At 43.1% G+C, this 19984-nt stretch overlaps 1 protein-coding gene across 3 annotated transcripts in view; it reads right to left on the bottom strand.

Annotated features, from left to right (window-relative positions):
- nf1a (neurofibromin 1a) overlaps positions 1-19984 on the bottom strand; it is a 204789-nt gene that overhangs the window by 2155 nt on the left and 182650 nt on the right. For all 3 annotated transcript variants that reach the window (XM_034866988.1, XM_034866990.1, XM_034866989.1), the window contains 3 exons: positions 9113-9255; positions 8325-8371; positions 3078-3294 (listed from right to left, as the gene is read on the bottom strand). In XM_034866988.1, the coding sequence (XP_034722879.1) occupies positions 3078-3294; positions 8325-8371; positions 9113-9255 (407 nt within the window). The remainder of the gene's footprint in view (positions 1-3077; positions 3295-8324; positions 8372-9112; positions 9256-19984) is intronic.

Below are 19984 nucleotides of genomic sequence, written 5' to 3'. Positions count from 1 at the left end.
TTTACTGTTGTAAAGTTGTCCTAATTTCACTTACTTTTGTAATGCGTATATGTCTTTAAAATCCCCATTTTCTTTAATTTTGGGTAATCAAATTCAAGCAGCGGAATAGAACTCAAATCCACTGACAGGCAAATTGATAAATATAAATAAACAGAATGGGTGTTAAGTTAGTCTTAAGGCCAATTTGAACCCTAAAACTACACTGGCTGGAAACCACGTCTCTAACTTATGTTACACGTCAGAGAATATTGGTATGTTGTCAATGTAACTTTTTCCAACATAGAGAAAGTTTTGGCGCCCCCCAAAGAGGTTTTAGCCAACAGCAAAGGAAAATCACACTCGCCAAAGTGTCTGATTTTCAGGAGCTAACCTCCCTCTCATCCACAGCATGTGTATACAGTATACATGCGGCTGGCGCTGATTTGACAGGATCTACGTGCTACACTGTGAAGCTAGCGTTAATGGTATCTCCTTTAACAAAGTCAGGCTGTGCTGGATTCACCCAAAACAGGCTGCCGCTCTATCAGACTTGCCCAGGCAACAAGCTAGTTAATTATGCAATTAATTCGGGTTCACATGCATGCCAAACTGTATGGGTGGTCCCTTACACTATTACTGTATATTCAATATCCCTGACAATTTATTGATACATATTTTAAAATAGAAAACATTACACTTCATAACATTTATGTATTGATACCACTATTGTATTATTGTACAACAATAGCAGCAGTTATATTTTTAATATACAGTACATTTATATTTTTCTTTTTTTTCGACTTAGGAGCAAAATGTCCTCCTTGGGAAACAAGTTATCATTGCGCCCTGTTTATACTAATCAAATTAACTGGACTTAGCCCCCTTACTTATATTCCATAATTTTTTGAAAATGTATCGTATAAGGAAGGCCCGTATAAGGAAACACCCCAATTCATACGTGGTAGAGCAAAGCCTCAGAGCAAGTAGGGACTCAAGGGGCCTAGTGGAAGAAACAAGTGATCAGAAATCTTTAGCAGGAAAAGTTAACCATCTCCTTGATTTCATGTTGTTTATGGAGAAGGAGAACCAGGAAATGCAACGCTAACAAGCCACGGCTGAGCAATGAGAATCACGCAACTTATAGAGTATAGAGGTGCACGTCAGGCTACAGCGTAGGGGGGGTATCTCCACGAACCTATGTACGTACCCACAGCGTAGATTTAATGCAGAAGCATAAATCACGCTTCACTGCGACCCTCAGAAGGACTTCTCATTATGCCGATCCTGATTTTCTGGTGAACACTTGTCCTTTCGCACCAGGTAGTGCCACCTTCCATTACTAGTGTGTGCAAATGGCACAGCGTCATTCAAAAACCTCTTCCCACCTGGACCATATCTCGCATGAAGGTTAGATGGCTTAACTGTCATACCATATCTGACGTGGTGTTTTTTCTTTTTATCTTGGCTCTTCTGGACGGTTGTTTAAGTCTCGCCAAGAGCTCGGCTGTTCGGTTAGCATACCAGCTAGCAGCTCCACTCCCACCTGCACACCAGCTCACTCGGAATAGAGACCAACATTTCTCACACCAGGGGTAACGTGAACTTGCATGCTTGTTGCTGTGGAAATAAAATCTCGAGCAACAATTCACACCAAGTCTGTTTGAGTTGGCTCATGTCGACATGTTTACTCTTGAAAGTCTGCAGACGGCTAGCACACCAAGCTAGCTGTCTGGATATGACCCTTATTTCCCCACCGGCAACCAAGATGTCGAGCCCGTGGAGGAGAAGGAAGATGTGGTGGACAAGACACCAGAGGCTACTGGTGTTCTGTGTTTTCCCCACGAGAAAGACATCCTTGAACAGGACTATGGGGAAGACAAAGATAAGGACGAGTTGTGGCCCAGCTCCTTTGCAGCTCTTAGGAATAAAGATGAGAGGACGGGTGGCACGACCATGAAAAGACCATTGTTTAGCAGAAAAAGGCCAACACCCAGAGATGGAGGTGCTGGATCATCTGCGTATGCTTCAGATGGAGCCATTGGTTGCAGCACACATTCACCCTGTGTCGACAGTGTCATCCCAGAGTCCTACACTGATATTAAGTTGGACTGGCTTTAGTCAGCCCTGACCAAGAAGGCTTGTAAGCCACTCTCAGCCAGAGCACTCAACGTCCTCTCGCTCGTCACCGCATACCATGCGGAGATATGTGACAAGAACGGGAAGACGCAGGACCCAGTTTCACTGGCGGAAATTACGGTCATCTCTGACTTGTTCCTCCGTGTTCAGTGCTGCACGGTCTAGGAAACGGGAAACGTGTTTGGAACAATGGTTCTTCAGGAACCTCGTCAACCTGTCAGACAAAGAGAGGGATGAAAACGTCGACATGCATCTCTCCAGAGAGTATCATTGGCTCTGCGTTAGCCTTCATGCAACGCAGGTGTGGGGCCAAGAGGAAGGATGATGAAGCGTTACAGCTCTGCCTCCCTTGGCAAACCTCGACTCCCCCTCCATTTGTGCAGAGGAAAACATTCTTGCAGGCCGTTTTACAGGTGCAACAGTTCAAAATCCAAGAACCGGCTGAAACGTCAGTTGTAACAAACAACGAGTCTCTTGCCAGTCTATGAATTTGTCCAAGGATTTTGGAATTGTCTCTCACAAAAGAAAGGGGGGTGGGTAACGTTGGCTCTGCAGTTAGATTTAGGTTAGCATCTTTGTACCGTCTTCTTCTTTGTTTACTTTCCGACACCAGCAGCTGCACAATAGGACGTCATCAACTTTACTGTGGAGATAGGTCTGGTAATGCGAGACTAGGCTGGGCTGAATTAGAAAGGAAGCTAAACGTTTAGGCAGTAGCAGCCCAGGCCAACGAACAATTTGCGGTAGTGCAGTTGTTTTTTACTATCTTATACTATTAATATATACAATACAATTTCATATTGTTTTTATAATAATCAAATATATATATACTGCCCAACTTTCATGCAGGGTGGTGGAGGCTAGAAAAGCATGTCTGGCAATTGAGGAGCTACTATATCCCAAAGTGAGACATGGAAACAAATATTTTGAATGGTGTGTGTGAGAGTGAGAGAGGGGGGGACCTGGTGAGTGTTGCGAGGTGGCAAGTGAGGTCATGGAGTTGGACAGGTTAAGGTTGGCAGTGATGCTGAGCTGGCTCTGGCTGATTGGGGGGTAGGGGGAGGTGGGCGTCCTCAGCTGCTCTTCCCCTCGCTCCTCATCAGCTGCTGGCAGGTAGCTATCAACCAAAGCCTCCAGAAACTTGACGATCAGCTCGGCATAGTCCGGTATCTGTGTTTGCTGCAGATGTGAGTGGGGGTTGCAGAGAAGAATAAAAATGTTAGACTGATGGTGGACTGATGGACTGAAATTGCAAAGCCTAAAGACAGCGTTGACTAGGTGAACACTGCTGAATTATTTATATTTAACCACTGCAAGACAACACTTGCCTTATTACACAATATCAACACCTTGTTCATGTCAACATCTTATGAAATTTATTTAATTTGTATTATCTGAAAACAACTTGATTCATACACTGGTAAGAGCAAATGACATTTAACTATGTATCCAGTCAATTTAAGTAGCTCATGTTACTGTATTGTGTGAACAGTTAACTTTTAAACTACTAATCTTAACCCCAATGTGTTGTCCAATTTAAGACCAGTCTCACATCTGCCCTATCTAAAGGTGCTGGAAAAAGTTGTTTTTAATCAGTTACAAGTCTTTCTACAACAGAACTCAGTGTTGTGAAAATTTTTTATCTGGTTTTAAATCGCGTCACAGCACTGAGTTGGCGCTGCTAAGAGTTCACAGTGATATAGCATTGTCTGTAGAGGCTGGGGATCCTACTGTATTAGTGCTGTTGGACCTGACAGCAGCTTTTGATACAGTGGACCTTGCAGTCCTTGCACGCCTTAAGCATTTTGTAGGCATTCAAGGCTCTGCACTTACAGTGAGGAAAATAAGTATTTGAACACCCTGCTATTGTGCAAGTTCTCCCACTTAGAAATCATGGAGGGGCCCGAAATTGTAATCGCAGGTGCATGTCCACTGTAAATGTAAATGTGCTGTATTTATATAGCGCTTTTCTAGTCTGTGAGAGACACTGTGAGGGACATAATCTAATAAAAAAATACAGAAATCACAATGTATGACTTTTGAACTATTTATTTGTATGATACAGCTGCAAATAAGTATTTGAACACCTGTCAATCAGCTACAATTCTGACCCTAAAACAACTGTTAGTCTGTCTTCAAAATGTCCACCTCCACTCCATGTATTATCCTAAATTAGATGCACCTGTTTGAGGTTGTTAGCTGCATAAAGACACCTGTCCACCCCATACAATCAGTAAGAATCCAACTACCAACATGGCCAAGACCAAAGAGCTGTCCAAAGACACTATAGACAAAATTGTACACCTCCACAAGGCTGGAAAGGGCTACGGGGAAATTGCCAAGCAGCTTGGTGAAAAAAGGTCCACTGTTGGAGCAATCATTAGAAAATGGAAGAAGCTAAACATGACTGTTATTCTCCCTCGGACTGGGGCTCCATGCAAGATCTCGTGGGGTCTCAGTGATCCTTAGAAAGGTGAGAAATCATCCCAGAACTACACTGGAGGAGCTGGTCAATGACCTGAAAGGAGCTGGGACCACCGTTTCCAAGGTAACTGTTGGTAATACACTAAGACGTCATGGTTTGAAATCATGCATGACACGGAAGGTTCCCCTGCTTAAACCAGCACATGTCAAGGCCCGTCTTAAGTTTGCCAATGACCATATGGATGATCCAGAGGAGTCATGGGAGAAAGTCATGTGGTCAGTTGAGACCAAAATAGAAAACTGTCATAATTCCATTAACAATGTTTGGAGGAAGAAGAATGATGAGTACCATCCCAGGAACACCATCCCTACTGTGTAGCATGGGGTGGTAGCATCATGCTTTGGGGGTGTTTTTCTGCACATTGGACAGGGCAACTGCACTGTATTATGACAAGAGGACTGGGGCCATGTATTGCAAGATTTTGGGGAACAACCTCCTTCCCTCAGGTAGAACATTGAAGATGGGTTGAGGCTGGGTCTTCCAACATGACAGTAGGCTCGTTTGAGATGAACTGCGTCTCGCCTGTGAAGCAGACGAGAGCCGCGGCAGCAGCGGGAGCGGGGACAAAAAGCTGCGGTAAAGTCGGACAGTTTCCAGCCGATTTTAGCCGTCTTTAGGCTGGACAGGAAGTGACAAAAACACTGTAGTGCGATTCCGATTTAATAAAATATAATCGGACCAACATATCAGCATGTACACAGTCTTTTGTACAGTTAATTATGACTAAGTAGCTGTCATAATGCTCTACATGCAATCTGTTGGTGATTTTTATTAACAACACACTGTAGATGATCCGTGATCTGAACGGATTTAGTATCTGACTTCTAAACGTAACTATCAGCCACACAACATGTGTTCTGTACAGAACAAGTCTTTAAATCAGACAAATAGCAATTGAAATCCCTCCGATTCAAAAACAATAAAAAATGTATATAAGACGTCATCATGTTGTAAACCAATCAGGTGTTAAATCAGCTGAGAAGCCAGCATTGCCAGCATGCTCTGGGTCCGCCTGGCTCATGCAGTAGGTGAAAAGCAACTGCGCCGCCTGCGTCTCAGAACTGCGACCACCTTGCTCTCTTGAGATTTCCGTTGCCCACGTGTGCATGACGTCATTGCAAGTTGGGATCAAGTTAGACACAAATCTAACCGGCATGCAAAGGGCGCCGATCGCCGGTGATCGATTCTGCGCAGACCTGGCTCATCTCGAACGAGCCTAATGACCCGAAGCACACAGCCAGGATAACCAAGGAGTGGCTCTGTAAGAAGCATATACAGGTTCTGGCATGGTCTAGCCAGTCTCCAGACCTAAACCCAGTAGATAATATTTGGAGGGAGCTCAAACTCTGTGTTTCTCAGCGACAGCCCAGAAACCTGACCGATCTACAGAAGATCTGTGTGGAGGAGTGGGCCAAAATCCCTCCTGCAGTGTGTGCAAACCTGGTGAAAAACTACAGGAAATGTTTGACTTCTGTAATTGCAAACAAAGGCTGCTGTACCAAATCTTAACATTGATTTTATCAGGTGTTCAAATACTTATCTGCAGCTGTATCATACAAATATATAGTTAAAAAAATCATACATTTTGATTTCTGGATATTTTTTAGATTATGTCTCTCACAGTGGACAGGCACCTACGATGACAATTTCAGACCCCTCCCTGATTTCTAAGTGGAAGAACTTGCAAAATAGCAGGGTGTTCAAATACTTATTTTCCTCACTGTAAATTGTTTAGCTCTTATTTGACTAATAGGAGTTTCTCTGTCACAATGGGTGATTTTTTCTCATCATCTGCTCCTCTCTATTGCAGGGTGCCCCAGGGTTCAATTCTTGGCCCTATCCTGTTCTCTTTATATATGTTGCCATTAGGGGCTATAATCGACAAGCGCAACCTGTCATTTCATTGTTATGCAGATGAGCTGCAAATTTATCTGCCTATGAAACCCAATGGCACTAAACTGCCTGCTCGATGGCATTAATGATTTTAAGTTGTGGATAACTCGGCATTTCCTTATTCTAAATGAGGAGATAACTGGGCTGGACAATTAATCAAATTTTATTCACAATTTTGACTTCCCACGATCAAATTTGCATGATCGAGCAATTTTTTTAATGCCTCATTTCATAGAACGCTCTGTTTTTGCAAAGCCCATCTACCGCTCCGTAAACCATTGTCTGATTATGTGCCAGTCAGAGTTGTTCCCTGCACCACGCAGCTTAGTTTGTAGATTTAGAAAGTCACAGAGGACAGAGTAACGTGAGGAAAATTCAACAGTCCTCGCATTCTAATGTCCTCGCATCTGCGGCAATGTTGTTTATATCAATATAGTTTAATTTTGCGCTACATGACGCATTTCTTCTGTAAAGCTACAGTTTCAATTGTTATTAACACAGCTGTATATTGTTAAGCATTAGAGGCAAACCTGTATTTGTACCGGTGTTTCCATTGGAAACTCTGATATTGCGGCCGCGACGGCCCAAAAAAACAGAAGAAGTTATTGAATGCAGTTTGTAGAGTAATAGCGTGTGAGACAGAGCCTGCTGGACCTGGGCGAGAGATTTGACCCATGGCCAGAAAAATGATAGTCCCTAAAATTGCAGCGCAGTGAAGATACAGACATTTCATACACACAACATGTGTAATTCCGCTAACCTGCCATTCGACCCGTGCTGGACCCATTTATAATGAGTCAGCCGTCAATTTGTGAGTACGTCCATCGCACTCCATCTCTCTCTTGCTCTTTAAATCAGTTATTGTTGAAAACAAGTGAAGGAGCTTTCTCAGAGATACATTTAAAAATAAAAAAAATATTCTACGCTACTTATTTTAGATAACTAATTATCATTTATATGTGTTGCAGCTGTATGTCTATAACATACAACTTCAACTTAAGAAGAATGTAGCATGATATGGATGTGAAAGCAGTTTTAAATAGCCTGTGTGACAATTACATTTGTTTTGGTTAAAATCAACAAATAATTGTGATAATTAATCGTGATCACAGTATTGATCAAAGATTCATGATTATCTTTTTGGCCATAATTGTCCAGCCCTACTTAGAATAATAACTTGAGCATGTCAGTGGAAAAACCAGCACTTTTAGTGGAAGCAAATTGAAAGTAAGCAATTGCTTATTAACATTCCATTGCAGCTTGTTTTGTTGGAGCCTTGTTTAACAATAATTTAAAAAAAAATGCTGTTCCCATCAGTCACTTAGACACAAAAAAGTCCCACTGTTTTCAGATGGTGTCCAAATTAAGGTTTAGTTTCAAATATAATAAATAATATTATAAATAATTGCTAGTATTACACTACCAAACCCCTGGAGATATTTCAATTCAATTTCAAGTCAATTCAATTCAATTTTATAAACGATTTTTAATTTTATAAAAATAAAAGACACTTTACAGATAGAGCAGGTCTAGACCACACTCCAGAATCCACAAGGACCCAACAGTTGCAGTAGTTTCCTACAGAGCAAGCAACAGTGCGACAGTGGCAAGGAAAGTAAGTGCTTATAGTAATAAATACTACAAATGTTGCCAACAAAGTTACCATTACTCTAAAATTGCATGTTCTTACCTTCTTGATTATAAATAATAATTTCATGAAATCGTGAGGAGTGGGATGATTTTTGTAATAAAATGTGTTTTGTATATCTAGTACAGTGTGCTTTATTCTGTAAATTTACATTCAATGGCAGGAGAAAAGAATCATTCATACCTTAGAGAATGGCCCGGCAAACCTCCAAAGTCCATTAAAGCCAAAGCCTGTAAAATTACAGAGATGGAAAGAAGGGAGAGATAAGGAGGGAGGAGGAGAGGGGACATGGAAGAAATAGGTAATATGCTTACTTACAAAGGCACAGAGCTGTTATCAATTTAAAATAACTGTCACAGTTTTAGGTAACTTCCTATTTATATATATATATATATATATATATATATATATATATATATATATATATATATATATATATATATATATATATATATATATATATATATATATTTATGATTATGTATAATCTGTGCATAGACCTCCTATATCCATATTTATACACTACATTTTATAGTCCCTTACAATTATTTACTTTTTTTTGCCTATACATATACTTTATACTCTGTATAATCTGTATAATCTGTCATAGAGTTCCCATATTTATATTTATATTTTTACACATAATTTTAAAGTTCCTTACTATTACATTTGCTTATAGATAAAATTATATACAATATTTATACCCTGTATAGCAATTCTGGATAGATGTAAATCACATTTCGTTGCTTGTACTTGTGACAGTGCAATGACAATAAATTTGAATTGAATTGAATTGAATTTGGCCTCGGATAGACTTTGTCGCCAAGTGGTTACAGCTCATTCAACATTTCTGTAACAAAAAGGCCTTGGGACCTTTGTTTCATAGCATACCTCCCTATCTCCCCTATTTCCAGTATTTTTAACATGCTTGGCCTCCACAGAATGTGAAAAAGTCAAATGTAATATATTACTTTGTAAGTAGGAGGGCTGGTACTGGGGGGGTGACTCCTCATGGTACACCACACTCTGGACGATGCCATGGACAGGATTCAAGAGGTTGGTGTCCTGGCACATGGACAATACAGTGTTGATCTTGGAGTCTAGCAGGTTGTGGCTGAGGAGGAGAAACATACAAACACCTATTGTTCAGTCTGTAAACATTGTGCTGTGGGTTGACAGCTTGTGCTGTGGCTTTGACGAAATTAGACTTCTACCTATTTCAAAGCACAAGTATTTTCATATTTTGACGTTGTAGCCTACCAGATGTTATAACACTTGAACAGCTGCCTTTGTCATTTACTCTCCCAAACACCTAATTCTGATGTAAACATCAGAACTGAAGGTCTTCACAAGGCAAAAAATGTGGTAGAGATGAAAAAACTGAATAGTATCTGCATGTGTGCATGTGCAACGTAGACTACGTTTACATGGACATATTATTCAGGTCTTTCCCAAAAAGACAATATTCCGACTAAGCTGTTTACTTTCACTGTTTGTTCATATTCAAAAACCTGTTGATATAAAAGTTTTTCATAATGCTTAAAAGTAGCTGTGTTCAGGCCCGAGTTGGCTTATCGGGAGCACCAAGAGAATTTCGTGTGGGTCTGTTTTTTTGTTGTTGTGAGGGCCTGCGGTGTTCAGTCGTGGTATGGGGTTGAAATCAAAGTTGAAATATATTCCTCCTTATCCGTTCTTTACATTCATGCGGCCCATTCACAGACTGCAGTCTGGTTGTTATGACATAATTAAGTTCTAATCAACTAAACTACTAAAGTAAAATACATAATTTTTTCATTAAAACCAGCACACAGTTTAAGAGTGAAACGCCAACTAAAGACGATGAATGGGTAAGCTAAGCTAGTTAGGAGCAGTGCAGGATGCTAGCGGTCATGCAAAACATAATACAATGTTGCCTGCAAACCAGTGTTTATGTTTATAAATCATACGTTTTCTTGTAGCTCCTTAGCAGCAGCCACTAGTCCAGTTTGCTGCCAATTAAAGATTGCTAAAGAATATATATGAAAAATGACTCAGATAATTATTGATGCCAGATGATTTAGCACTACATTAATGAAACTGACTTGATCACATCTTGATTAGCTTTGTAAAAGGGGGACATTTTTGCTGAGAAATATGACAACTTAAACAATTCCATTTAGTGTCAGTTGCAGAGCCAGTAGTGTCCAAGAGATTGATGCAGTCAGTGTGGAAGCCACATTGAAGCTGTTGTACCACTGTGTGTGAATAACCAGAACATGATCAGATTAGTTAAAATATAACCACTTTCTATGCCCAAATGTTACTAAGGACCCATTATGGAATATAGGAATAGGATGAAAGTCATATGAAATATTTTACAAAGGAAAAACTAGAGGAGGATATCATTGGAAAGTGTGTTTCATTTTATTTTATTCTTTCCCTTTTCTATTTTTATTTATTGTTTAATATTTTCAAAGTTTGGATATCTGTGAAGACTAATTTGCACAGAAAATTGATTCTGATATTGTTGAACATCTTTATGTTGAAAAGATGTTAACTGTTCTAATGAATCTACATTGTAAAGCAACACTTACTGTGTTTTCACTGAATTGGAAATGGTAATTTTTTACAAAAATACACTGAATTACAAGGCTGTTGTCATGGGCTATTTTCCTTTCAGCTTAAACACTCCCAAGAAACTCCAGGACACAGTTGATTCATTTCCATGAAGTTTACTGGGAATTTTGCGAAACTGCAATACAATACAATGAGAAGTCTTTATTATAAACCAAACCAAAATGCACAATATTAGTGTAAATAGCGCCGCTTAGCTTGCATGGCGCTGTAACCTATATCATACATATAACACAGTTATAGCTAGCAAAAACGAATTAGCTTCTTAGCTGCCTCAATATGGTTACAAACTAACAATGAGCAATGACCTAAGTTACACGATGAGAAATAATCACAGACGTTGCCTTAGCAAAGGGGGAGAAGGAAAAGCGATCCGCTTAAGAACAGACAACTAGTTGAGCTCACACATTTCTGTAACTGATTGCGGCATTGGAAATTTTACTTCCTATTTCCCAACATGCACTGGTACTGTGTTGCTATGGTTACAGAAATAGACAAACCACTCTAAAGTGCTTAACCCAAATAATGGACACTATTTTAGCGGCATGACACTCCACGCTTGGGGTCTTTAAAGAGCCCACATTAATTAACAGAATAAGTCTTTGGAGAAAGAAGCAGAACCACTTCTGTAATGGGCTGAGAGAAAGTCTTTCTGGTTCCATCCTTTGTGACTCCAACTTTGACCTTTTGGACTAATCCATCTTCTCCTGGAAAGGTTCTTGTGATGATGCCCATAGGCCATTGATTTCTCTTTGCCTGATTGTCTTTCAGGAGAACTATGTCTCGTTCTTGGAGGTTAGGTCTTTTTCCTTGCCACTTGTGTCGAAGCTGCAGTGTTTTAAGATATTCGTGTTTCCACCTGTTCCAAAACATTTCTGCTAGGCCCTGTACCCGCTTCCACTCCTCTCTGATGAGATGTGCTTCCTCAAAGCTTCCAGTTGGAGGAGGAGGTGCAGAGCCAGTCTTGAGAGTCAGGAGCATTGCTGGAGTAAGGATGAGGGGCGATTCAGGATCCGATGACACTGGGATGAGCGGTCTAGCATTCATGATTGCAGCTACCTCGGCCATGAGTGTGGTCAAGACCTCGTGTGTCAGGTGAGACCTCCGCTGCTCAAGCAGCATGCAGTCCAAAATACGGCGGGCAATGCCAATCATTCGTTCCCACGCGCCACCCATATGAAACGGGTGAAGCGGGTTAAATACCCAGGTACAGCTTTGTGTGTCCAGGTACTCTTCCACACTGTTGAAGCCTGGATTAGACTTGTCCATCTCCAGCTCACGAGAAGCGCCGATGAAGTTAGTTCTGCACTCAAAGTGGATATTTTTTGCAGGGCCCCTGACTGCAAAAAACCTTCTCAAGACGTTGATAAAGCTGCTGGTGCTCATTGCTTCAATTACCTTGATATGGACTGCTCTTGAACACATACATGAGAACATCACAGCCCATCGTTTTGAGTTGGTGACTCCTCCTCATGTGCGGAGTAAGACGGTGTCCCATGGTCCAAAGACGTCAACACCTACGTAGGTAAAAGGAGATGCTACCTGTAGCCGTTCTGCTGGCAAAGCTGCCATTTGCTGATGCCCGGTCTTTCCCCTTAGCTTTCTACAAGTAATGCACATGTGTAGAAGACTACTGATGCAGCGTTTAGCTCCCACCAGCCAGAATCCTGCCGCTTGAATGGCACCTTTGGTCAGATGTCTTCCTTGTGTCTCCTCACTGCTTCGTGATAGTGAGACACAAGCAGGGTTGCAAGATGATGCCGGCCAGGAATGATGATGGGGTGAGCCTTGTTCGCTGCCATAGTTGGCTTCTGCTTCCTTAGCTGCCCGTCGTAGACCGTATACTGCAACGGCAGGCGAGGGACTGTTCCCAAAAAGGTGAACCCGCATTCTGTATTCCACAATGTCCGAGGTAGTGTTGTTGTTCTTATACCCCAGGAAGCGAAGAAAGTCCCGGTGGTCCTCCTTAACGACAAAGCAGTGGACAAGGTGCTCAATGTCGGCGGTGACTGCCACTTGTTCCTTCCTGAACCTCATGAGAACACATGGGCAGGCTATTATTAAGGTCAAAGCCAGTGAGCAAGACATCGTTGAGCGACACTCCTTCATGTGATGCGCTGATGTCGAAAACTACACAGATCTTATCTGGCTTCCTAGGATGATACACACCGAACAAGGGCAGGTACCAACACTCTTGCCCAGGCTGCAATGGCGGGGCAACTTCTGCGTGTGCTTTCTTCAGCATCTTCTCCATAAACTCAGTCGGCTTTCATCTGTGGTCGTTTTTCCAATGAGAGTCGGAGTGAGTAAGACGGTCAAAGGCCTGTTTCCTGTTGTTAGGCAGCCCGAAAGGGTAAAGGTGCAACCCAACTTTTGGAGCTGTCCTGGTAACATTCAGCTTCCATTATCTTTAGAAACTCCAGATCCTCCATGGATGGAGCCAGTCTGTTGTCTTCAGGAGTACGAGTGAAGACAGTTTGGCCCAAGTAGTCTTCAACGAGCATCGCTGGGTCATGGGTGGAGGTCAATGCTGGATGATGCTGATGTCTAGGCACTTGATCAAATACCTCTTTTACTCTGATCTGATTGCGACATGGCTGAAGATGACTCGTACGACCGTTCTCTAAGATGGCTGTTTTGTAACTCCTCGCCTCGAGTGGTCTGTGAGCACCTCCAAGGCACACATCACCGACTACGACCCATCCTAGGTCGAGCCTTTGAGCAAACGTTGTATCTCCTGGGCCACTTATCTGCTCTCGGACCTTGTGAGCCTGTAAGATGTCCCTGCCAAGTAAGCGGAGTATTTTGGCGTCTGGATCTAGAGGGGGAATCTTGTTGGCAATATGCTTCAGGTGGGCATGATGGTAGGCTGCTTCCGGCGTATGAATCTCATCATGATTGTTAGGGATTTGGTTGCACTCGAGGAGTGTAGTCAGACGAATGCTTACTTTCTTGTCCACCGGATATACAGTGTAGCCGCTGGCTCTCCTCCCCACTGTCTCTGTACGTCCCGTACAAGTCTTGAGTGTATATGGGTAGGGACTTCCGGAGATCTTAAAAACCTTGAAGAACTCTGACCGCGCCAGGGAGTGGTTGCTTTGCTCGTCCAGTATGGTGTACATTCCCTTAGACTCCTCCCTGCGTCCGTTAGGGAACACACTGACGAGGCAGATCTTAGCACATGCTCTGGCACTCAGTCCTTCACCACTTACTTGTGTGCATGTCGACATGACCAACTGTATGTCTTCTCTGTCCTCCTCCCCGCCGTCCTCTGAAGTGGAGGAGAACAGTTTAGGTTTCCAGGTAGGTGGGTAGGGGTGAAGCGCTGTCACATGAGCAGTACTCTCACATGAGCAGTACTCTCACACTACATGTACATCTTATCTCAGCGGTGCAGTTCTTTGCAAGATGCTCTGTAGAGGAGCAACAGTGAAAGCAGATGTGATGCTCTTTCAAAAGCTGTTTGCGATCCTTTATGCTCTTCTCACGGAAGCCCCTGCATTTCCTAAGAGGATGGGGCTTTTTATGGAGAGGGCAGTGTTTATCTGGATCAATACAATGTCCACACTCAGCCTTTGCAGTTCCTGAGACTTGTGTCTGGTGAACATACACAGATGTCTTTGTAGGCCTCTCCCACTTACTCTCTCTCTCTTCTGGAGCTTGCATGAAGAGGTTAAAGCTTGGGTCTATGCGAGCCCTTGCCTCTGTGGCGATCAAGTGTACCAGCACGGAGAAAGGTGGGAAGACAACCAAATGTTCCTGTTTGTATCTTGTACCAAAGTAAAGCCACTTTTCTTGTAAGTTGTATGGGAGTTTCTCAATGATAGGCTTAATTCCTCTGGGGGTGTCCAAGTATGACAAGCCTGCAAGGTAGCCGTCTTCCTTGGCAGCTTGTAGCTCTGATAAAAGGTAGGCTAGATCCCTGAGTCTCTGTGGATCCTTTGTTGTGAACTTTGGAAAGTTTTCTAGTTTGTTGAAGACAGCCTGCTTGACGGCCTCTGGCGAGCCATATATTTCATCGAGGCGCCTCCTTGCCATGTTTAGTCCAGTTGATGGATCCTTAATGTTGACTGTTTTTATTCTTCTTACTTGTTCTGCTGACTCTTTTCCCAGATACTTAGTGAGGAGGTCAAGTTCTCCTGCAGCAGGCAGGTCTAGATCGGCGATAGCGTTCAGGAACGATGTTTTCCAGGCCCAATAGTTCACTGGCTGGTCATCATATGTGGTGAAGCCTGATGTCACCAGGCGGCTGCGAGCAAGATATTTGATGAGGTCTCCAGTGAATGTAGAATGGTTATAGCTAGCTCCACAAGGCATGATGTGAGCAGGCGGATGCGCCGGAGATGAGGGATCTGCTTTGAAGGTCTGTTGCAGGAGATTCCCATCAGGGTGAGGAGTTGGAGACGAGTTGAGAGGCTGATTGAAGCTTTGCTGTGGCAGTGCCCCACTGGTTTGAAGGGGCTGAGGAGCCTGCTGTGGTATGATGTTAGCGGGAGCAGCAGCTTGGGTTTTACTTGCATTGAGTGGGTGGGGTGTTGAAGGAATTTTATTTTGCTTGGTCTACGACTACGCTTCACCAACGTTTTATCCTTTACACCCTCGTAAAGGATAAAACGTTGGTGAAGCGTAGTCGTTCCCCCTTTTGAAAGATGGACCCTTGCTGTATAGGCTGGCATGTGCTGACACATCATCTGCAACGCGTTGATCTTTGACTGAATGGGGGACAGGGCTGTTAGCCTCACTGTGAACGTCGAAGCCCATATCTTGTAGACCAGCCACGAGAGTGTTTGCTTCTGCTATGGCAGCATCTTTTTCCTTTTCATCATTTAAAGCATCAAGATTAGCTTGAATTCGTGCCTGCTCCACTTTAAGTTCAATTTCCCTTTGTGCATGTGCCGCTCTAGCTTGTGCTGCTTCAGCCTTTGCTTTTGCCATGACAACGGCCTTGCTAATTTTTGAGCTGGACGATGTACCAGATGAACGACTGCTTTTTGAACGCACAGTCTCAGCCTGGTTATCTCCATATCCGTTTTTACTGTGGCTACGTTGTGACATTGGGACTCACTGCGTTTTCAATATCAGGAGAAGGAAGCTGTAGCGTTAGCCGCTTTTCTCTTGCTATTGAGTTGCTGCGTAGGATAGCAATCCTTGTGTCCCTTGTTAGCTGTGTTGGCGTCTTTTCACTGTCATGGGCTATTTTCCATTCAGCATAACACTCCCAAGAAACTCCATTAGCTTCTTAGCTGCCTCAATATGGTTACAAACTAACAATGAGCAATAACCTAATGTTACACGATGAGAAATACTCACAGACGTTGCCTTAACAAAGGGGGAAAAGGAAAAGCGATCCGCTTAAGAACAGACAATTAGTTGAGCTCACACATTCCTGTTACTGATTGCCGCATGGCAATTTTACTTCCTATTTCCCGACATGCACTAGTACTGTGTTGCTATGGTTAAAAAAATAAACAAACCACTCTAAACTGCTTAAACCAAAGTGTAGACACTATTTTAGCGGCAGGACAGCTGTAGAGAATGCTGGGCTATTACAGACTTATATACTTAGGTTTTACATATTTTAATATAGTCAGAACCTAGGCAGGAAGTCTTCGCCCCCGCCCGTCGGCTGCAGGAGGGAAGGCAAGGACGAAGACTGCCTCGTTTTTACTGTGCAAGCCACATGCATATTTAGCCAGTTTCCAAGTAGTTACATAGTTACTGATATGGTCATAACCATTACAGTGCTCACTAACCTATTTTTGAGGAACTACTACTACATTTTGTCGCCGCGAAGGCCTGGGGACACCCACTACACCCCCCGCCGCTCGGGGGTCTTGTTGGCTGCAGGAGGCAAGGAAGGCTGCCTGCCCGGCTAAGGAATCTACCACACAGATAGACACTGCCAAGCCTCCTACTCACCAACACCAGATCGATCAAAAACAAAATGGATGAGCTACAAATACAAAAAGAACTGCTGTGTTATGATTTTCACAAAAGCCTGTCAGTAGTTATAGGAGTATGATTATAGGGAGGGGGGAAAAATTTGCCTATTCCCCCCTAAAAAGGGGTGAAAACAAATCCCCCACTAAGGGTGGACTTTTGCGCGCGCTCGTCGCGCTCGTGCATGTGCCATATGGTCTATCAGGGAGGGGTCAAAACATCCCCCGCTTAGGATGGACTAATATGAGGGGGTCAAAATTTCCCCTGCTTAGAGTGGACTATTAGGTGGGGGTCTGAAATCCCCCCCTAGAGGAAGCTGAGCGCAGTTTGTCAAATTTGATGGAAATAAATCTAGTGCAATTTATATAAAAGAAGAAAAATGGCGGTAAATGAATTAAGTATTTAAAAGTTTGACTACTACGGTTGTGTGATTAGGTTGTTAGTCTGTGTGCGTTTTCCAGGACAATTAGTCATGTTTTAACCATGCTATTACTGCACTTTAGCTAGATTTTGTGAAGAGTGATGAACTTAGGGAACCAATGGGTAGCAGATAGAGCAGTGACCCTGCATTAAGGGGGCAGCTCTTAGCCTTTAAGTAACGAGGGCGAGTCCAGACTTGTCACTTTTTTTCCCTCTTGTTTCAACTGTACTGCTACCTAAGGTACGTTAAACTACAAAATTGTGCTGCCTAGAAATGGATACTCATGGATTTGATGACCAAGAGTGCTTAAGGAGCATTGGAGAAGGTATTGCTGATCCTACCACTACATTTCAATTGAGTTATGCGCCGCTGAAGAAGAAAAGTCGTCCTGAGATATTTACTTAAAGCATAGCTGAATGTAGCACGGCTAATTTTGAGGTTAGGGGGGACAATGGATACGTGTATTCTATTGACTATGGTAATGGCTGTGTTAGTTTAGCTGTGTGTTCTAGTGTCGACCCAGAGCTAAAGTCTGAGGCTAGAACAGAGTACACTTTAGGTTTAAAAGATTGGCATCTTTTTAGAGCTGTAGCCTGTCAGGATCTCGATAATCCAGGTTTCCTGAGATTATTTATGTAACAGTGGGATAGCTACAAAGAAAGGCAAATCTATCGTGTGGAAGCAGATAGATTCAATAGATCTCCTGAGGAATTTATTTTTCTCAGAGTATGCGAGGAAAAAGAGAAATTTGTTGCTACCAGAGGACGTGTGGAGTGGAGCTTAAAGCCATATCCTGTCTCTACCCAGGAGTATGAAGAGTGGTTTAAAAACGTCTTCTTTATACAGTGGTGTGATTGGGAGCTATTGAAGAAACACTTTGATACCATTGACTATGTCATCAGAAAAGATAGTACAAGGACCATTGCTCATAGACGGCATTAAGACAGCGTCTCTACATCTGTTGGGTATTGTGCTTTATCAATACTGGGAGGAATTGTGTTATGGCTGCCAGGTCAATCTGCCTCGGCATCAGCTCCACCTCCATTAAAAGGCTCCAACTGGTTCAGAACTTGGCCGCACGACTTATCACCCGCTCCACATCCTTGCACCACATCACTCCGGTCCTAAAACAGCTACACTGGCTTCCCATTTCTCACCGGATCATATACAAAATCCTGGTCCTCACCTACAAAGCCATACACCACCTTGCCCCGTCATACCTCACTGTCCTCCTCTCCCCCTACCAACCTTGACGGTCCTTCAGATCCCCCTTAGCCGGTCTCCTCTATGTCCCCAAGTCAAAGCTCCGCAGTTTTGGGGACAGAGCATTTTCCAGGGCAGCTCCCAGGCTCGGGAACTCCCTCCCCCATGAGATCCGCATCTCTGAGTCACTCACCATTTTTCAGTCCCGTCTGAAGACCCATCTTTTCTGTTCTACCTATCCTTAGTTTTTTTATTTAGGGGTCCAAGCCCGAGGATGCGTGCACCGCGGTAATCGCAAGGCGATACGCGGTTCACACAGCAGGGCTGTGGAACCCTATTGTTTTTGTAAGGATTTTCCATTATCCATTATTAGGGGTCCAATCCCGAGGATGCGTGCACCGCAGTAATCGCAAGCGATAAGCTGTTCACACAGCAGGGCTGTGGAACCCTATTGTTTTCGTAAGGATTTTCCATTATCCATATTTAGGTGTCCAAGCCCGAGGATGCGTGCACCGCGGTAATCGCAAGGCGATACGCGGTTCACACAGCAGGGCTGTGGAACCCTATTGTTTTCGCTTGGATTTTCCATTATCCATTATTTTTCTTCTCCGCATAAAACTGGTGCTGCAGCCTAAACCGTACATGGTGGCGACGCGCCATTTTCAGGACTGGTCCAAAAGTCCGCAAAGACCTCAGGCGCAAAATATTGCCCCACTTACGACACTAGGTGGCGCTATACCACAAAAACGCGTTTTGCCCTATAACTCCTAAACCATACATCCGATTAAAAAAAAACTTATATCGACGCGTTCCCTGGATCTAACTGAAACTCGTGATATAGGCCACGCCCACTTCCGCCTGGACTTTTATGCCTGAAAAATCGCAATATATGGGAAACCAACTTTTTCGAACTCCTCCTAGACCGTATAATGGATCAGCACGAAACTTTGCACATAGCATCTCCAGACCGACCTGACAAAAGTTAGCATAAAGATTGTTTATAGAATAAAAATTGCGCATATTACGGACAAACAAATTTGTGTAGCTAACTATGAAAATATAAGCTTTGCCATATCTCGGCCAAGATAAATGCTATCAAAGCCAAACTTTACAATATTACTTGCTATGACCCCCTGAGGCTCTGTAACAAATTTGACAAACATTGGCCATTAGGGGGCGCTACAAATATTAAAAAATGTGTTTTTCATGAACGGACTTTGCCATATCTCGGCCAAAATACGTGGTATCAACACCAAACTTGATTGTTTGGCATGATGACCGGAGGCCTTATACCAAACTTGGTAAGGATTTGCCATTAGGGGGCGCTTTAATTAAAGTTTGTTGGTTTTGTCGACAAAGTCAATGCATTTAAATGGGAAATTTGCAATTGCAATATCTCTGCCGCAGTAAATACTATCAAAACCAAACCAGTTGTGATTGTTTCGCCATCCGCCCGGAGACTCTCTGCCAAATTTGGTAAAGACAGGCCCTTAGGGGGCGCTCTAATCAACATAGAACATTTCCTCGGTTTGCTGGGGACGACTTGCGAGGGGAGGCTTGGACCCCGTTGAAACTGTGTGCAGTTCTAGTTATTAGGGGTCCAAGCCCGAGGATGCGTGCACCGCAGTAATCGCAAGGCGATACGCGGTTCACACAGCAGGGCTGT

This window comes from Etheostoma cragini, chromosome 3 (genome assembly GCF_013103735.1).
Source record: "Etheostoma cragini isolate CJK2018 chromosome 3, CSU_Ecrag_1.0, whole genome shotgun sequence".
Lineage (NCBI taxonomy): Eukaryota > Metazoa > Chordata > Actinopteri > Perciformes > Percidae > Etheostoma > Etheostoma cragini.
This window is presented reverse-complemented; position numbering and strand designations above follow the sequence as displayed.